Genomic DNA, 20,000 nt, shown 5'->3' on the forward strand with positions numbered 1-20,000 from the left:
ACAGGGGCAGTGACCAGAGAAGACACAGCATGTGAAGCTGCGAGGCCGAACAGGAAGGAAGGAATTATGAATTATGCTAAGGTCATATCAGCCTGCCAAGGAGGACCAAGGAGTGAAAGGGAAGAACAGCTGGTTGCAGATGGAGAGGGTGATAGGTCGAATGCTGAGGCACAACCATGCTATCAAGAGCCACTGGAAAAATCAAGGGAGAAACTGACCACATACAGGCAGGATCCAGAGTCACAGAGGGTGAGGCAATGGGAGGAGGAAAGGGCAAAATCAGTGTTTATCCATGGGCTTCAGGAGAGAGAGGAAAGGACACATACTGAAAGGCAGCAGGTAGAAATAAAGGAGATTGAGAAAATCATCACGGAAATAGGTGAAGAGATGGACGAGATTGTAAATTTTCAGAGAATAGGGGGGTACTCGAAGGGGAGAAACCGACCAATCAAGCTGATTCTCAGGACGGAAACAGTGCGGAACAGGATCCTCCAAGAGAAACCACGATTGAAATACTCGGAAGAGTACAAGAGGGTGTTCCTAGACAGAGACAGAACAAAATCAGAACGACAGCAGCTGAGGGAGAGGACAAAAAAGCGAAAGGAGCTAGGAAAAGAGACAAGGATGGAACCAGCAGAGGTCAGTCAGAGCAGAACAGAACAGCAAGGGCAAGCACACACACAACTATTCTCAGAACCATACAACCTATCACACCATCCCAACACACACTACAGTCCATACCCACAGCCTCCACCCAACACCGAGCTATAGAATCCCACAGTATGCCACCAGGTCTCCCACCCTCACAGGCCCCCCCAAACCACAGTGTTGGAAAGGAAACTGAAGGTATGGTACACAAACGCTGATGGAATAACAAATAAGTGGGAGGAGTGGCATGAAAGAGTCAAAGAAGCATCACCGGACATCATAGCTCTCACAGAAACCAAGCTTACAGGTATGATAACAGATGCCATCTTTCCAACGGGATACCAAATCCTGAGGAAAGACAGAGGGAACAGGGGGGGTGGAGGAGTGGCACTGCTGATCAAAAATCGCTGGAATTTTGATGAGCTGGAGAGAGGAGACAGCGGAGAAGAAAGTGATTACATAGCGGGAACGCTTCACTCTGGAGGTCCCAAGGTGGTAATAGCAGTGATGTATAACCCACCGCAGAACAGCAGGAGGCCAAGGCAAGAGTACGACGAGAGCAATAGAGCGATGGTTGACACACTGGCTAGAGTGGCCAGAAGAGCTCATGCATGCAGGGCAAAGCTCCTGATCATGGGTGACTTTAACCACAAGGAGATCGATTGGGAGAACTTGGACCCACATGGGGGCCAAGATACATGGAGGGCTAAGATGATGGAGGTGGTACTGGAAAACATCATGTGCCAACACGTAAGGGACACTACAAGAGAGAGAGGAGAGGATGAACCAGCAAGGCTGGACTTAGTATTCACCTTGAGTAGTGCAGATATCGAGGACATCACATATGAAAGACCCCTTGGGGCCAGTGACCATGTGGTTTTAAGCTTCGAATACACAGTAGAGCTACAAGTGGAGAGAGAAGCAGGAAGGCCAGGACGAATGAAGCCAAACTACAAGAAAGGGGACTACATAGGAATGAGGAACTTCCTGAACGGGGTTCAGTGGGACAGAGAACTGGCAGGGAAGCCAGTTAATGAGATGATGGAATATGTAGCAACAAAATGCAAGGAGGCTGAGGAGAGGTTTGTACCCAAGGGTAACAGGAATAATGAAAAAGCTAGGATGAGCCCATGGTTTACCCAAAGGTGCAGGGAGGCAAAAACCAAGTGTGCTAGGGAATGGAAGAAATATAGAAGGCAAAGGACCCAGGAGAATAAGGAGAGCAGTCGTAGAGCCAGAAACGAATATGCACAGATAAGAAGGGAGGCCCAAAGACAATATGAAAATGACATAGCAGCGAAAGCCAAATCTGACCCGAAACTGTTGTACAGCCACATCAGGAGGAAAACAACAGTCAAGGACCAGGTAATCAGGCTAAGGAAGGAAGGAGGAGAGACAACAAGAAATGACCGTGAAGTATGTGAGGAACTCAACAAGAGATTCAAAGAAGTGTTCACAGAGGAGACAGAAGGGGCTCCAGAAAGACGGAGAGGTGGGGCACACCACCATGTGCTGGACACAGTGCACACAACCGAGGAAGAAGTGAAGAGGCTTCTGAGTGAGCTAGATACCTCAAAGGCAATGGGGCCAGATAACATCTCCCCATGGGTATTGAGAGAGGGAGCAGAGGCGCTATGTGTACCCCTAACAACAATATTCAATACATCTATCGAAACAGGGAGATTGCCTGAGGCATGGAAGACAGCAAATGTAGTCCCAATCTTTAAAAAAGGAGACAGACATGAAGCATTAAACTACAGACCAGTGTCACTGACATGTATAGTATGCAAAATCATGGAGAAGATTATCAGGAGAAGAGTGGTGGAACACCTAGAAAGGAATGATCTCATCAACAGCAGCCAACATGGTTTCAGGGACGGGAAATCCTGTGTCACAAACCTACTGGAGTTCTATGACATGGTGACAGCAGTAAGACAAGAGAGAGAGGGGTGGGTGGATTGCATTTTCTTGGACTGCAAGAAGGCGTTTGACACAGTTCCACACAAGAGATTAGTGCAAAAACTGGAGGACCAAGCAGGGATAACAGGGAAGGCACTACAATGGATCAGGGAATACTTGACAGGAAGACAGCAGCGAGTCATGGTACGTGGCGAGGTGTCAGAGTGGGCACCTGTGACCAGCGGGGTCCCACAGGGGTCAGTCCTAGGACCAGTGCTGTTTCTGGTATTTGTGAACGACATGACGGAAGGAATAGACTCTGAGGTGTCCCTGTTTGCAGATGACATGAAGTTGATGAGAAGAATTCACTCGATCGAAGACCAGGCAGAACTACAAAGGGATCTGGACAGGCTGCAGACCTGGTCCAGCAATTGGCTCCTGGAGTTCAATCCCACCAAGTGCAAAGTCATGAAGATTGGGGAAGGGCAAAGAAGACCGCAGACGGAGTACAGTCTAGGGGGCCAGAGACTACAAACCTCACTCAAGGAAAAAGATCTTGGGGTGAGTATAACACCAGGCACATCTCCTGAAGCGCACATCAACCAAATAACTGCTGCAGCATATGGGCGCCTAGCAAACCTCAGAACAGCATTCCGACATCTTAATAAGGAATCATTCAGGACCCTGTACACCGTGTACGTTAGGCCCATATTGGAGTATGCGGCACCAGTTTGGAACCCACACCTAGCCAAGCACGTAAAGAAACTAGAGAAAGTGCAAAGGTTTGCAACAAGACTAGTCCCAGAGCTAAGAGGTATGTCCTACGAGGAGAGGTTAAGGGAAATCAACCTGACAACACTGGAGGACAGGAGAGATAGGGGGGACATGATAACGACATACAAAATACTGAGAGGAATTGACAAGGTGGACAAAGACAGGATGTTCCAGAGATTGGACACAGTAACAAGGGGACACAGTTGGAAGCTGAAGACACAGATGAATCACAGGGATGTTAGGAAGTATTTCTTCAGCCACAGAGTAGTCAGTAAGTGGAATAGTTTGGGAAGTGATGTAGTGGAGGCAGGATCCATACATAGCTTTAAGCAGAGGTATGATAAAGCTCACGGCTCAGGGAGAGTGACCTAGTAGCGATCAGTGAAGAGGCGGGGCCAGGAGCTCGGACTCGACCCCCGCAACCTCAACTAGGTGAGTACACACACACACACACACACACACACACACACACACACACACACACACACACACACACACACACACACACACACACACACACACACACACACACACATACACGCACACACACACACACACACACACTAGGTGAGTACACATACACACACACACACACACACACACACACACACACACACACACACACACACACACACACACACACACACACACACACACACACACACACACACACACATACACACACACACACACACACACACACACACACACACACACACACATACACACACACACACACACGCTGCTGTACGTCTCAGGTTGAGTCTAGTTGATGAGCCAGCAAGACAGGTAAGGTGTTAAGGTTGTCACGACAACACTGCTCCAATTTCCAGCACGTGTGATGTGCTGGTCCAGCTGCTGTGTTCCTGAGTCTGTGTTCCAGCTGGTCCCAGAGTTACGTTCGTGTCTTTACGCTGGTGCCAGCTGCTGTGTTCTAGTGTTCACGCTGGTGCCAGCTGCTGTGTTCTTGTGTTCACGCTGGTGCCAGCAGCTGTGTTCTTGTGTTCACGCTGGTGCCAGCTGCTGTGTTCTTGTGTTCACGCTGGTGTCAGCAGCTGTGTTCTAGTGTTCACGCTGGTGCCAGCTGCTGTGTTCTTATGTTCATGCTGGTGCCAGCTGTTGTGTTCTTGTGTTCACGCTGGTGCCAGCAGCTGTGTTCTTGTGTTCACGCTGGTGCCAGCTGCTGTGTTCTTGTGTTCACGCTGGTGTCAGCAGCTGTGTTCTTGTGTTCACACTGGTGATAGCCGCTGTGTTCTTGTGTTTACGCTGGTGCCAGCTGCTGTGCTCTTGTGTTCACGCTGGTGCCAGCAGCTGTGTTCTTGTGTTCACACTGGTGCTAGCCGCTGTGTTCTTGTGTTCACGCTGGTGCCAGCAGCTGTGTTCTTGTGTTCACACTGGTGCTAGCCGCTGTGTTCTTGTGTTCACGCTGGTGCCAGCTGCTATGTTCTTGTATTCACACTGGTGGTAGTTACTGCGCTTCTGTGTTCACTCTGGTGCCATCAGGAATGTTCTTGTTCCGGTGCCAGCTGTGTATATGATGTTTTTCGCTTGTGATGAACACTCCCGGAATGCTGGTGGTCGGGAGTGAGACGATATTTATATCCAGTGTCTGGAGGCTGTGACTGACTGCTGTCTGCACAAACTTCTGATTGGAGGAAGTTACACAGACTTCCGACTGGAGGGCGTTACAGGCACTTCTGACTGGAGGGCGTTACACAGACTTCTGACTGGAGGGCGTTACACAGACTTCTGACTGGAGGGCGTTTCACAGACTTCTGATTGGAGGGCGTTACAGAGACTTGATTGGAGGGCGTTACTTCCGACTGGAGGGCGTTACATAGACAAGTATGCCGACAAACACAATTATGCAGACCAATCTTTTACCGGCGCAGTTATTCACGGTTGGGGAGGGGCGAGCACAAAACCAGTAGGGGGTCATACAAAGCTCGGGGTAAAGAATACGGGTGGTAGTCATGTTCGATCCAAGGAAGGGGAGGATAAGGCTTAATTCCTGATACCAAGAGGCGCCCTCACATGCATCAGTGAACCTGCCATGATGGAGGCTCTTCCTCGCAGGTGACGCTGTCCTAACCTTACCTTGTTGAGGATGCTTTAGTGAATCCAGCCTTCCCGTGTCTTGTCTTGCTTGTGACCGATTCAAGGGTTTTCCGACGATGCTTCGGTCCAAGTCGGACCGAAACGTCGCCATAAACTTTTCCTATGTGCGGGTTATCTGTGTATTGTTCCAGTCACGGTATTGTGCCTTTTTGCTCCTTATTGATTGTGAGTATTACGATACAAACAGTAAGAGAATTGCTTTTGATGAGTTTGCATATTATATACGACTACAGTTCCTTCCCTCTGTTACATGGTATTCTCCTGTAATTTAACCTAGAACAACAGATATTAAAATTTCTAGAGAAGAATACCGAGCAGAGATAAACGAACTCTAATGCTTGAGAAACTATACGTTGTATATGGAGGATAGGTTGGCTTACTATCCTAGCCAAATTATCGTTCAGAATTTGCCTTGCTCGAAGTGACTGGTACACTGGTGAAGATCCCCAGGAAAAAATAATGATGAATTATTGAAAAAAATGATTAAAGAAAATAAAAAAAAAGATAATTCTAATTGCATAAATAAAAAATATAATTCAAATTGTATAAATAATAATTAAACAGTTTAAGAAGTGAGTTCGCCTGAGTGTATAGCTGAGTCTACATAAATGAGTGTATAGATGAGTCTACATAAATGAGTCAACGTAAACGAATCCACATAAACGAGTCAATAGTGTGCTACATAATTATAACCATTAAGGGAGATGGTAATGGATGAGGATACGTAGTTTGGGGGAAGGTAAATGAAATTTGAAATTTTTGAGGAGAGTACGAGGGAGAGAGAGAGAGAGAGAGAGAGAGAGAGAGAGAGAGAGAGTTCTGATGAGTGGGAGCGCAAAGAGCTCCCTCACCTGGGTGGGTGATCGACACAACCAATTAACCTCAGTGATAAATCTCTGTAACTAATTACAGAGATGTAAGCGCGGTAGTATTGCAACGTGTGTGTGTGTGTGTGTGTGTGTGTGTGTGTGTGTGTGTGTGTGTGTGTGCGTGTCGCTGTTGCTTACCCGTTGATACGAGGACACTGCAAGGCACTCAACAAGGTGAGATACCCTGATAACGTGATAAATCACGAAAATGTTTGGAATTTCACTATTTTTTTGCAGTGGGTGTTCTGCAAATATACAGTGTCCACAAAAACACTTCTTAATTTCAAACAGGTATAACACGTAACATGTTGTAATAATCTTTCACAGTCAGTAGCTTCAGATGCAGGATTTCATTCAGTTTCATGTGGTATAGGGTAGCATTAAAGGCATTCAGTGTGCGCCCCTCTGGTTGCTCGGCAAACATCGATGCGATAGTCCAGTTCGGTCCAGACGCTCTGCAGCATATCTGGTGTTATGCGAACTGCTTCGGTGATCGAAATTTTCAGCTCTTCCAGGGTTGCAGGTAGTGGTGGTACGTAAACTGTGTTCTTCGCGTACACCCAAAGAAAGAAGTCATAAACAGTTCGGTCCGGTGACCTCACAGGCCACTTGTAGAGGTCACCGGACCTGTTTGTGACTTCTTTCTTTGGGGGTACGTGAAGAGCACAGTTTGCGTACCACCACTATATGCAACCCTGGAGGAGCTGAAAATTTCGATCGCTGAAGCAGTTCGCCTGATAACACCAGATATGCTGCAGAGCGTCTGGACAGAACTGGACTGTCACATCGATGTTTGCCGAGCAACCATATACGGTATTGCTTGCGGCTCAGAATGTGGCTTGACACCAGTGGGGCAACACCAGTGTCCAGCCACACTCTGAATTTACGATAGACCTATATCAGGCTTGATCTAGGTCTATCATAAATTCTAGTTCCCATGTTGGACTGAGTTAAGCTAATACGTCAAACATTTATATAAAGACGAACACGAAGACTGGTTAAATCAGTGGGAGACCAGACTCGCTCCCTCAGGCTCGAACTCAATTTAATGAGTCTCACGTGAAATATATTCAACAGTCTTTCTATAGCAAACCCTTGACATGTTTCTGTTTTTCATTTAATGAGCCTAGAAAGTGGTGCCGTTGGTCATATAATAATAATAATAATAATAATAATAATAATAATAATAATAATAATAATAATAATAATAATAATAAATTATTATTATTTTAATAATATGGCGAAGTGCTAAACCCGTAGAGATTATACAGTATCTGGGGAATGGGAGACAATTAGGATCAATCCAAGGAGAAGACAGGTTTAATTCCTTGGATCAAGAGCTCATCACAAAGATCAAGGCATCTGATAGGTGTCTACTGATGCACACATGAATGTGGTACTCTGTGACCCTGGGGTGGGCCGTGGCCTAGCAACCACTGACTTATCGATCAGTCTCAGTGGTGTTAGTGACCTGTCTCGCGGCTTAATCCACATTCATAAACAACGAACATGTGGTTCACAACTATGAGAGCAATGGTGGTTTCTCGGCCAATGTTAGACGTAAGCCGGCTGTTTATATAATTTCGTCATTGTCTCGGTATCTGTATGTAAATATGGGTTCGAAACGGCGTAATCCGTCAGTAGCCCTATAAACCACAACACGTACATGTGTTACTTGCTTCGTGGAAGGTTATGTTTCTTAGCTTTCCAGTATCATTACTTACTTGAATGCCAAGTTTTTTTTTTTTTTACCTTATACGCTGATTATTAAGTTGAGTTGATTTGACGATAATTAACCAATTCAAACCAAAATAACATACTTTACGAAGAATGAAATAATGTATAATTACAAGAGAATAACAGTTTTCTCCAGACAGTGCTTTCAGACATGATCTCTAAACCTGAATGATCTATTGTGAATGCATAGAAAAGGATGTACAGTATGCAGAGCAAATCGTTATTGTGGAGACGTTTTGCTCAACCTCGTCACTGAGCGAAACCTCGCCATAATGTCTCCTTACCATACTTGTCAGAACCAACCAACACTTGTCAGCGAGAGCAGTGTGTCTGTGTGGCCTATCAGGCCTATCAGCGGAAGAAGGAATGAACCTTCATCACGCCTTGTGCAGTATGACCAACATGGCTTTAGTGCTTTATATATTAATAATAAAATGATGATGATGATGACGCTGCTGCTGCTGTTGATGATGATGATGATGATGATCATCATCATCATCATCATCATTACCATTATTTTACAATCAAACATGAAGCCACTGATTCCGGTGCTCTGTCGCACTCACCTCAGCCTTCAACTGGGTCAGGGTGGAGCGAAGCCAGCTGGTGTCAAAGCTCTTGCCTCTGTTCCACCTGGCAGCCTTCAGCAGCTCTATCTCCGCCTGCCTCCACTTCCCGGAATGCAGCAGCCATCTCGGGGACTCCGGCAGGAGGCTGCCGAGGGAAGAACAGATATAAGTACTGGTGAGTGACGTTGTGATGAGTGAAAATGAGAATGCTGGTGAGGCTCTGCTCAGGAATGAGTAAATATGACTGCTCGTGAGTGATGTTTTTGATGAGGGGTGAGTATGAGGACTGTGTGAGTGATGCTCTGCTGGGGATGAGTATATAATGAGAGTAACTCGTGAGTGATGCCAATCAGTGTTCCTATTTTTAATTTAAGGACAACACAGCAATTTGCAACAATAACAAAAAAATAATGAGAACACGCAAAAGCAACAGTGACTATATGCAACATTACTTCAAGCCAAATTTGCAACAACAATAAGAAAAAAAGCACTAGCAACAGATGCAGGAACAACAGCAATAACTTCTAAAAAACAGTAAAAATTATGTTACGATAATACCAAAAATAACACAAGCAGGATCCACAACAACAATGAAAACAAGAACACAACAATAGCATTTAATAACAAGAACAAGAACAACAAGAACAACAACACTAAGAGCTAGAACAACATCAACTAGGATAAATATATGTATAACAGAAGGAAAGAATTCGTATATTCATAAAAAATATGAGTGTTGGTGTAGTCTTTATTCTAGTTTTGTTTTTTTGTCATTAATGTGAATAACTTTTGTGTGAGATTATCTTTTTTTTTCTATGCTTCAGACTGATCAGAAGGAAGAGAACAGAAGTAGAGCAAACAAGCAACGCTAAAAGCAAGAGAGCTCACAAAGTGCTCTAAACCAACAGCATTCCTCAAACAACTGGAAATAAAACTTTACCCAATAAACTATGTTTTACATTATAATAAAAAAAAACTACGTTGCCAGTAGGTAAGAAGGAAGGTTCAGGACAGTCACCCAGATGTGATTCTGACAACATATGCAGCTGACTCTGATTCAAGTCAAGATATTTTTCTGCGCGAGGAAGACTTAGATAATGCGCGAAGACTACAATTAAGTAAATAACAAAAAGGCACAATACCGTGACTGGAACGATACACAAATAACCCGCACATAAAAGACAGAAGCTTACGACGACGTTTCGGTCCGACTTGGACCATTGACAAAGTCACACTAACAGAGGTGGAGCAGGACGGCTATATATAGGCAGGAAGAGGTGGAGGTAGTAGTAGTAGTAGTAGTAGTAGTAGTACAAGAATTGTATATAATACCGACAGGATGAAATGACACATGCACAACACCCGGGCATCCCCACCGTAGACGTTTCGCCATCCAGCCAGCCACTGGATGGCGAAACGTCCACAACAAAGACAACCAGACGCTGCACATGTGTCTTAATTTCATCAGTAGTTGTAGTAGAAGAAGAAGAGGTAGTAGTAGTGGTAGTGGTAGAACTGGGAAATAAGGAAGACGAGCCAGTCAAATACAAAGGAAGGGGAGCACTGCAAGAGAGCTAGAAACCCACAGAGGGAGAGCAAGCGCACCGAGGTGCGTGAAAGGGGAAGTGGTGAAAATAAAATAAATGAAGAAGGAACAGAAACACGAGACAGGAGAGAGAAAGACCACCCAGAGGAGAAAAGGAGAGAGGAAAGGGGAAGAGGAAGAAGAAAAAGAAGAATAAGAGGAAGAAGAAGAAGAAGAAGAAGAAGAAGAAGAAGAAGAAGAAGAAAAAGAAGAAGAAGAAGAAATGAGGATTCAGGTTGTCACGGGTGTTCTGAAGTTTGGAGCATTTTACAATGTAGTGGGAGAGGAAGGCATCTACAGAGACGAAGCCAGGGCTAAGGTTCATACAAGGAAAGTTGTGTATAAGAGAGGATTCAACTAAACGGCGACTGTTCGAGTTGGAAGTAGGGAAGACAGTTTTAGCAGAAGACCAGTCAATAGGATGGCTATGATCTCTGACGTGACAGAAAAGAGCATTGTTAGTGTCGGCAAGCCACAATTAAGGGCAGCAGCTGCAAGTGACATTGTAATTATTAATGCTAACATTGCTGCCCAAATACACATTTTTAAAATAATAATTTTAAAATTCCTTGGAAGATTCCACGAGATGATGATGCTTTCCCTACTCGTGAGATGGCAAAAATTCTTCCAAATGGTGACAGCTGCACAAGATACTGGTTATTCTGGAGTGAGGAAAAACAGTCTGCACTGTGTACTTTGCTTCATTCTGAACGAAAGTTCTGCAAACGCAACACTTGTGTCTGATTAGTCACGACGAAGCGTCAGATGTTGCAGGAAGTCGAATGATGGAATACCTTCACATGAGAATTCAGCGTCTCACATTGAAAACTATATAGCATACATATCAGCTAGAAGGGCAGGATCTGCTGGAAGCTCCCGTCACAATTTACTCAAGACAGAAGCTAATATATGGAAAAACTTCTTGAGCGTATCCAAAATGTCATTATTTATTTTTCTTTCTGAGGGAGGATCAGATTTGTTCGGCTACACTTAGCGCATTGGTAATCATGCAAATGGAAGTTTTCCTGGAATAATCTTTCTATAAATATACAAATAGAACCGAGTGAACTATGTAGAGTCACATTGTACAATCAACAACTCTTGATGAAATTTGATTTGCTAAGTACTTTACAATGGTTTTCTGATACGTTAAGACTGTAGAATGTAGAAAACTTAGCATTTTCAAGTGACGGTTTATTTTGGTTGATAATGTTACGAGACAATAACTGGAAACGAAATTAAAAAAAATAAAAGACACAATACCGTGACTGGAACAGCACACAAATAACTCGCACATAGGAGAGAGAAGCTTACGACAACATTTCGGTCCACCGTGGACCATTTACAGTGAGACCTGTAAATGGTCTAAGTTGGACCGAAACGTCGTCATAGGCTTCTCTCTCCTGAGTGCAGGTTATTTGTTCATGGAAACGAAATTAATGCTCAAATAATAAGAATTCTACAAGGTATAAAGTTATATTTTTCATCGGTGTAGTGATCAGGCTCATGACAAGGAAAGTGATGTGGCTGGAAACTACAAATGCTTACGCGCATTTCTGCTCGAGGATAAATTAAAACACGTGTGCAGCACTTGGTTATCTTTACTGAGGAATTGTTTCGCTACACAGTGGCTTCATCAGTCCAATACAAAGATAAATGCTGAAGATCAGGAGTTTGAGGTAATCAGTCCCTCAGCCTGGAGTCAATGTAATCAGTCCATGAATCTTGATGGACTGATTTCATCGACTCCAGGCTGAGGTGACTGATTACCTCAAATTCCTTCTGATATTCACCATTCCTCTTTGTATGGGAGTGATGAAGCCACTGCGTGGCAAAACGTTTCCTCAATACCCAAGTGTTGCACATGTGTCTAATGTATCAACTTCTCGGTTTTCTGAACCATTTATCTACAGTTCAACAAAACTATAATTCACAATATATTGTTTCCAACTGTGAAAATCAGACGTACTGAACCTTGTCGGTGCTCACTGTTCTGACTCAAGTAAAGAGACAATTACTTTGGAACTGTTAAGCAAATGCACAACCTTTATAGAAACAGTCAACAAAAGTGAGAAATTCTAAAGCAATAATACCTTCCCGTGTCATCTCATGGGACGTCCATAACAGCAGTCAGCACGTAGTGATGGCGCTCAACCAGTTGTCCAGTATTTAAACTCAGTGAGAAAAACTTTAAATGAATTTGAATATCTTAACTTTTCTGCACATTTTCAAACAGAATTTTATTCAGGTATTCATGTAAATGTATGGGTAGCGTGACAGTGTCAGCGTGCCTCGTTGTGCTCCGGGTTTTCTGGTGTTTTCACGGTGGCTCTTACGTGCTAGAACTTTAATTTGTGTCATCAATCCTATACGATACATCCCTCTAGCGCCTGGAACCAATCTTGGGCGGACAATATTATATACTGAGTCAAAAAAGGAGAATTAGTTGAGTATACATAGTGTATAGTGTATACTACAGTGGCTCCCTAGTATATTGATGATAAAGGCTAAAGTGTCATTTGAAAACAGGTGAATTTGTAAATGAAGTGATAAGCCTATAGAGGCAGGTGCCAGAAGTTGCCAGAAACTTACCACAGGTCAGCTGTTTTTAATAATCTTCCTGGCCTGCTAGTGTACTCGCATATAATCTAGTGATACCAGTGAATAGCAGAATACAGTGTTGTAGTAGCAACTAACCAGTATTATAATGGTACTTAGTGGAGTGGAGTGACTTTCATTAGTTTCTTTTTTCTTGAAATACCAGACGTATACTGTGAATTTCATATAACCTGTAGTTACCAGCGGTCGCAATATAAACAACGAGAAGCAATTATTACTACAGAAAAAGCGTCCTTCCTCCAAAATTTGCACCAGTCAACTATAGTGATAATATAGCATTTATTGTGGTGGAGACGGAAAAAAAATAGAAAAGCTAGATACAGCGATTGATAAACAAGGTTGGAGGTCGACCGTTCGTCATTGTAGGAGTGCCAGCAGTCACCGGCTCTTCAACACGCAAGTTATACTTTTGTATCAATCAAATCACATATTACTCGGGTAGATAATTTCCAGTAGATCCTTCATGTGTTAGCTCAAATCACCGACCAGTATGGTTTAAATAAGTGACCCACTGATCAGATCAGATAGACTGGTCCGAACCCTTGACTGGTCCGAACCCTTGACTGGTCCGAACCCTTGACTGGTCCGAACCCTGGACTGGTTTCAAACGGTTTCGTTGTGCACTACCTAGCAGGTTATTAATAGAATATTCAAGAGGTTGCTAGTAGAATTGCAGTAAATCAACCATTCAAATCATTATGAAGCTGTGTGTAGTCTGTGGTCAGTCAAACAAACGGGCTTCCACATGCATAAATTGTCATTTTTGTGGAAATTGGTGTCACGCCCCTTGTGCAGATATCCAAGAACTAGCTACAAGCAGTATTAAAACAGGGAAGTGTTTTTGGGTATGCCCAAATGAGATAAATCTGTGGACTAAAATCACAAGGGTATTAAAAGAGGTCAACATCAAAGCTGCTTTCATAGAAAACCTGGAAGCTTTCTACAACAGATGGGAACATAAAAAGTCTGGGCTGAATGGTACTGCCCTTGATACTGGCCATGTAGTCAGAAACTGTAAGGCTGGAGATGATGTCCTGGTAGTCAGTAAATGGGGGGCTGATAGTGCTGTCCTGGGAGACAGTAATGGTGAAGCTGGAGGTGCTGTCCTGGGAGACAGTAATGGTGAAGCTGGAGGTGCTGTCCTGGGAGACAGTAATGGTGAAGCTGGAGATGCTGTCCTGGGAGACAGTAATGGGGAAGCTGGAGATGCTGTCCTGGGAGACAGTAATGGTGAAGCTGGAGATTTTGTCCAGGTAGTCGGGAATTATACGCAGGAAGGAATACATATAAATGACCTCATAGGGGACAGGAGCCATAGTAGGGAAACAAGTGTAGTCAAAGATAAAACCAATATTGCAAACTAGAAATACCGCAGGAAATAGGAAACAAAAGGACTCCACTAGCAATAGTGAGGATATATTACCAAAAACAACTGGTGGGAGCTCCATTGTTGGTGCTAGGGAGAATAGAAGTAAGACAGGGAAACATGCACCAACAGGGAATACAGTCACAGAAACCCAAGGCAAACGGAAACCAAGCCTGTGCACATACTATGCACTCGGTATCTGCTGGCATGGGAAATCTGGAAAAACAGATGGGACGTGCAACTATGACCACCCTAGAAAATGCCATGCCCATATGACAACAGGAAAATGCAAACTCCCTTCCTGTAAGCTTTTTCACCCTGAACTATGTACCTCTTCAGTACAGGAAAGACTGTGCTATAACTTAAATTGCCAGGCATACCATCTAAAGGGGACAAAAAGATACAAAACATCCAGGCCATGGGAAAACCTGGGTAGCCACAGCCACTCAAGAGGGAGAGGTTTTTTAGTGCCAGGAAGGAAAAAAAAACTGGCAGGAAATGGCAGAAATCGTACACCAAATCCAGTCATTCCTGGAGTGGAACCACAGTCGATGGCCTCCACTCCAAAGCAACAGATACAGATACTAATGCCGGAAAAAAAATCCCTCCCCCCCAGTACCAACAATACCACCAGTCCGATAACATTCTTCTTTGCAAATATACAGGGTCTAAAGCCAGCAACAAACTACAAAATACCTTTCATCCGTGGACTGCTTGCAGAGGCAAAGGCAATGTTCGCGGCTTTCACTGAGACCCACATAAAGGATCACTTGGACAACGAAATATGGATCCCAGGTTACAACCTATATAGATGTGACAGAGTGAACAGGCAAAAGGGGGGGGGGGGTTGGCCTGTACATTGCAGAGTCACTTGTTTGCACAGAACTGCTAAATGCCTCAAATGATGTAGTGGAAGTTTTAGCAGTAAAGGTCGAGAACCAAAACCTAGTCATTGTGGTAGTCTACAAGCCTCCGGATGCAACATCCCAGCAATTCCAGGAACAGCTGTTAAAAATTGACCACTGTCTGGAAAACCTTCCAGCTCCTGCACCCAACATCTTGCTCCTGGGGGATTTCAACTTAAGGCACCTAAAATGGAGGAATATAGCAAATAATATTGTTGCAGTAATAACACCAGGAGGCAGCTCTGATGAAAACTCACACTCACGCGAGCTTTTAAATCTCTGCACAAAATTCAATTTAAACCAGCAAATAATAGAGCCTACTAGACTGGAGAATACACTAGACCTCATCTTCACTAACAATGATGATCTGATAAGAAATGTCACCATATCAAAAACAATATACTCAGATCACAACATAATTGAGGTTCAGTCATGTATGCGCGGAGCCCCAGACCGACATAATGAGATTAGTCACGAGGGAGCATTCACCAAATTCAACTTCAATAACAAAAACATAAAGTGGGACCAAGTAAACCAAGTCCTAACCGATATAAGCTGGGAAGATATACTAAGCAACACAGACCCCAACTTATGCCTAGAACAGATTAACTCGGTGGCACTCGATGTATGCACAAGGCTTATTCCTCTAAGAAAAAGGAGTAGATGTAAAACAGAAAGAGACAGGCGCTCCCTTTACAGGCGACGGAAAAGAATAACAGAGCGGCTAAAAGAGGTCAATATATCTGAAATGCGTAGGGAGACACTGGTCAGAGAAATAGCAAGCATCGAACTTAAGCTAAAAGAATCCTTTAGGAGTCAGGAATCGCGGGAAGAACTAAAAGCCATAAATGAAATCGAAAGAAACCCAAAGTATTTCTTCTCCTATGCCAAATCAAAATCGAGAACAACGTCCAGTATTGGGCCCCTACTTAAACAAGATGGGTCCTACACAGATGACAGCAAGGAAATGAGTGAGCTACTCAAGTCCCAATATGACTCAGTTTTTAGCAAGCAGCTAACCAGACTGAGAGTCGAAGATCAAAATGAATTTTTTATGAGAGAGCCACAAAATTTGATTAACACAAGCCTATACGATGTTATCCTGACGCCAAATGACTTCGAACAGGCGATAAATGACATAGCCATGCACTCTGCCCCAGGGCCAGACTCATGGAACTCTGTGTTCATCAAGAACTGCAAGAAGCCCCTATCACGAGCCTTTTCCATCCTATGGAGAGGGAGCATGGACACGGGGGTCGTCCCACAGTTACTAAAAACAACAGACATAGCCCCACTCCACAAAGGGGGCAGTAAAGCAACAGCAAAGAACTACAGACCAATAGCACTAACATCCCATATCATAAAAATCTTTGAAAGGGTCCTAGGAAGCAAGATCACCACCCATCTAGAAACCCATCAGTTACACAACCCAGGGCAACATGGGTTTAGAACAGGTCGCTCCTGTCTGTCTCAACTATTGGATCACTACGACAAGGTCCTAAATGCACTAGAAGACATAAAGAATGCAGATGTAATATATACAGACTTTGCAAAAGCCTTCGACAAGTGTGACCATGGCGCAATAGCGCACAAAATGCGTGCTAAAGGAATAACAGGAAAAGTCGGTCGATGGATCTATAATTTCCTCACTAACAGAACACAGAGAGTAGTCGTCAACAGAGTAAAGTCCGAGGCAGCTACGGTGAAAAGCTCTGTTCCACAAGGCACAGTACTCTCTCCCATCTTGTTCCTCATCCTCATATCCGACATAGACAAGGATGTCAGCCACAGCACCGTGTCTTCCTTTGCAGATGACACCCGAATCTGCATGACAGTGTCTTCCATTGCAGACACTGCAAAGCTCCAGGCGGACATCAACCAAATCTTTCAGTGGGCTGCAGAAAACAATATGAAGTTCAACGATGAGAAATTTCAATTACTCAGATATGATAAACATGAGGAAATTAAATCTTCATCAGAGTACAAAACAAATTCTGGCCACAAAATAGAGCGAAACACCAACGTCAAAGACCTGGGATTGATCATGTCGGAGGATCTCACCTTCAAGGACCATAACATTGTATCAATCGCATCTGCTAGAAAAATGACAGGATGGATAATGAGAACCTTCAAAACTAGGGAGGCCAAGCCCATGATGACACTCTTCAGGTCACTTGTTCTATCTAGGCTGGAATATTGCTGCACACTAACAGCACCTTTCAAGGCAGGTGAAATTGCCGACCTAGAAAATGTACAGAGAACTTTCACGGCGCGCATAACGGAGATAAAACACCTCAATTACTGGGAGCGCTTGAGGTTCCTAAACCTGTATTCCCTGGAACGCAGGAGGGAGAGATACATGATTATATACACCTGGAAAATCGTAGAGGGACTAGTACCGAACTTGCACACGAAAATCACTCACTACGAAAGCAAAAGACTTGGCAGACGATGCACCCCCCCCCCAGTGAAAAGCAGGGGTGTCACTAGCATGTTAAGAGACCATACAATAAGTGTCAGGGGCCCGAGACTGTTCAACTGCCTCCCAGCACACATAAGGGGGATTATCAACAGACCCCTGGCAGTCCTCAAGCTGGCACTGGACAAGCACCTAAAGTCAGTTCCGGATCAGCCGGGCTGTGGCTCGTACGTTTGTTTGCGTGCAGCCAGCAGCAACAGCCTGGTTGATCAGGCTCTGATCCACCAGGAGGCCTGGTTACAGACCGGGCCGCGGGGGCGTTGACCCCCGGAACTCTCTCCAGGTAAACTCCAGGTAAAACTTTAAGTGAAGTCTAATATCTTTGTGGATGACGTTACTTGTCATGATTCACTCTACTAATTTGGTCAGTGTAACACGCAGTGCTGAGGTGAGGGAGATAACACTAAATCTCTTTTAAATAATATTCAAAAAATTCGTGAACAATCGGATGCAGTCCTGACCGTGGCCAAATTGGCAGAAGAGAATGTTAGAATTTCATCTGATTTTTCAACAGATCGCAACTTACCTACTGAATCCACTGTTGAATATCACTAAAGATTCAATGTCTTCTTTGCAATTATTGACTAATATTCGAGTCCTTACATGCAAGTTAGAATCACTACAGCTTACTTGTATTCTTGTTTTTTTGGCATTTCTTTGACATTCCAAGAGTATTATGAGTAACGAAATTTACTTTTACCAGTTGAATGATTTCAGCGACAGGACAGCAATGGAATCCTTAAAAAATTACAACGAAAAAAAGTCATCTACGTCCAGCGAACATATTCAACAAAGTTTAAACTGGAATGCACATTAAAGGATTTGATTAAAGAATCGGTCATCCTTGAACTTTCAGACATTGTGTTCTAACTTTCCACATATTTTGAGCACCGCTGACGATCTGGAGACAGATGAACACCAGACTCGTACGTCAATGATTCATTGGGCTTGATGTTAAATGAACAAATGCATCAATATATATATGTATATATATATATATATATATATATATATAATGTATATATATATATATATATAAATATATATATATATATATATATATTTTTTTTTTTTTTTTTTTTTTTTTTTTTTTTTTTTTTTTTTTTTTTTTTTTTTTTTTTTTTTTTTTTTTTTTTTTTTTTTTTTTTTTATTATCACACCGGCCGATTCCCACCAAGGCAGGGTGGCCCGAAAAAGAAAAACTTTCACCATCATTCACTCCATCACTGTCTTGCCAGAAGGGTGCTTTACACTACAGTTTTTAAACTGCAACATTAACACCCCTCCTTCAGAGTGCAGGCACTGTACTTCCCATCTCCAGGACTCAAGTCCGGCCTGCCGGTTTCCCTGAATCCCTTCATAAATGTTACTTTGCTCACACTCCAACAGCACGTCAAGTATTAAAAACCATTTGTCTCCATTCACTCCTATCAAACACGCTCACGCATGCCTGCTGGAAGTCCAAGCCCCTCGCACACAAAACCTCCTTTACCCCCTCCCTCCAACCCTTCCTAGGCCGACCCCTACCCCGCCTTCCTTCCACTACAGACTGATACACTCTTGAAGTCATTCTGTTTCGCTCCATTCTCTCTACATGTCCGAACCACCTCAACAACCCTTCCTCAGCCCTCTGGACAACAGTTTTGGTAATCCCGCACCTCCTCCTAACTTCCAAACTACGAATTCTCTGCATTATATTCACACCACACATTGCCCTCAGACATGACATCTCCACTGCCTCCAGCCTTCTCCTCGCTGCAACATTCATCACCCACGCTTCACACCCATATAAGAGCGTTGGTAAAACTATACTCTCATACATTCCCCTCTTTGCCTCCAAGGACAAAGTTCTTTGTCTCCACAGACTCCTAAGTGCACCACTCACTCTTTTTCCCTCATCAATTCTATGATTCACCTCATCTTTCATAGACCCATCTGCTGACACGTCCACTCCCAAATATCTGAATACGTTCACCTCCTCCATACTCTCTCCCTCCAATCTGATATTCAATCTTTCATCACCTAATCTTTTTGTTATCCTCATAACCTTACTCTTTCCTGTATTCACCTTTAATTTTCTTCTTTTGCACACCCTACCAAATTCATCCACCAATCTCTGCAACTTCTCTTCAGAATCTCCCAAGAGCACAGTGTCATCAGCAAAGAGCAGCTGTGACAACTCCCACTTTGTGTGTGATTCTTTATCTTTTAACTCCACGCCTCTTGCCAAGACCCTCGCATTTACTTCTCTTACAACCCCATCTATAAATATATTAAACAACCACGGTGACATCACACATCCTTGTCTAAGGCCTACTTTTACTGGGAAAAAATTTCCCTCTTTCCTACATACTCTAACTTGAGCCTCACTATCCTCGTAAAAACTCTTCACTGCTTTCAGTAACCTACCTCCTACACCATACACTTGCAAC

The 20,000-nt window shown here is 43.6% G+C and overlaps 1 protein-coding gene across 1 annotated transcript in view; it reads right to left on the bottom strand.

Annotated features, from left to right (window-relative positions):
• Positions 1–5,006: 5,006 nt before the first annotated feature.
• Positions 5,007–20,000, bottom strand: part of LOC128685952 (steroid transmembrane transporter SLC22A24-like) — a 54,541-nt gene continuing 39,547 nt past the window's right edge. The window contains exons 7-8 of the mRNA XM_070083117.1: positions 8,612–8,759; positions 5,007–5,144 (exon numbers count right to left, since the gene is read on the bottom strand). Coding sequence (XP_069939218.1) covers positions 5,007–5,144; positions 8,612–8,759 — 286 coding nt within the window. The remainder of the gene's footprint in view (positions 5,145–8,611; positions 8,760–20,000) is intronic.

Source organism: Cherax quadricarinatus, chromosome 9 (assembly GCF_038502225.1).
Source record: "Cherax quadricarinatus isolate ZL_2023a chromosome 9, ASM3850222v1, whole genome shotgun sequence".
NCBI lineage: Eukaryota > Metazoa > Arthropoda > Malacostraca > Decapoda > Parastacidae > Cherax > Cherax quadricarinatus.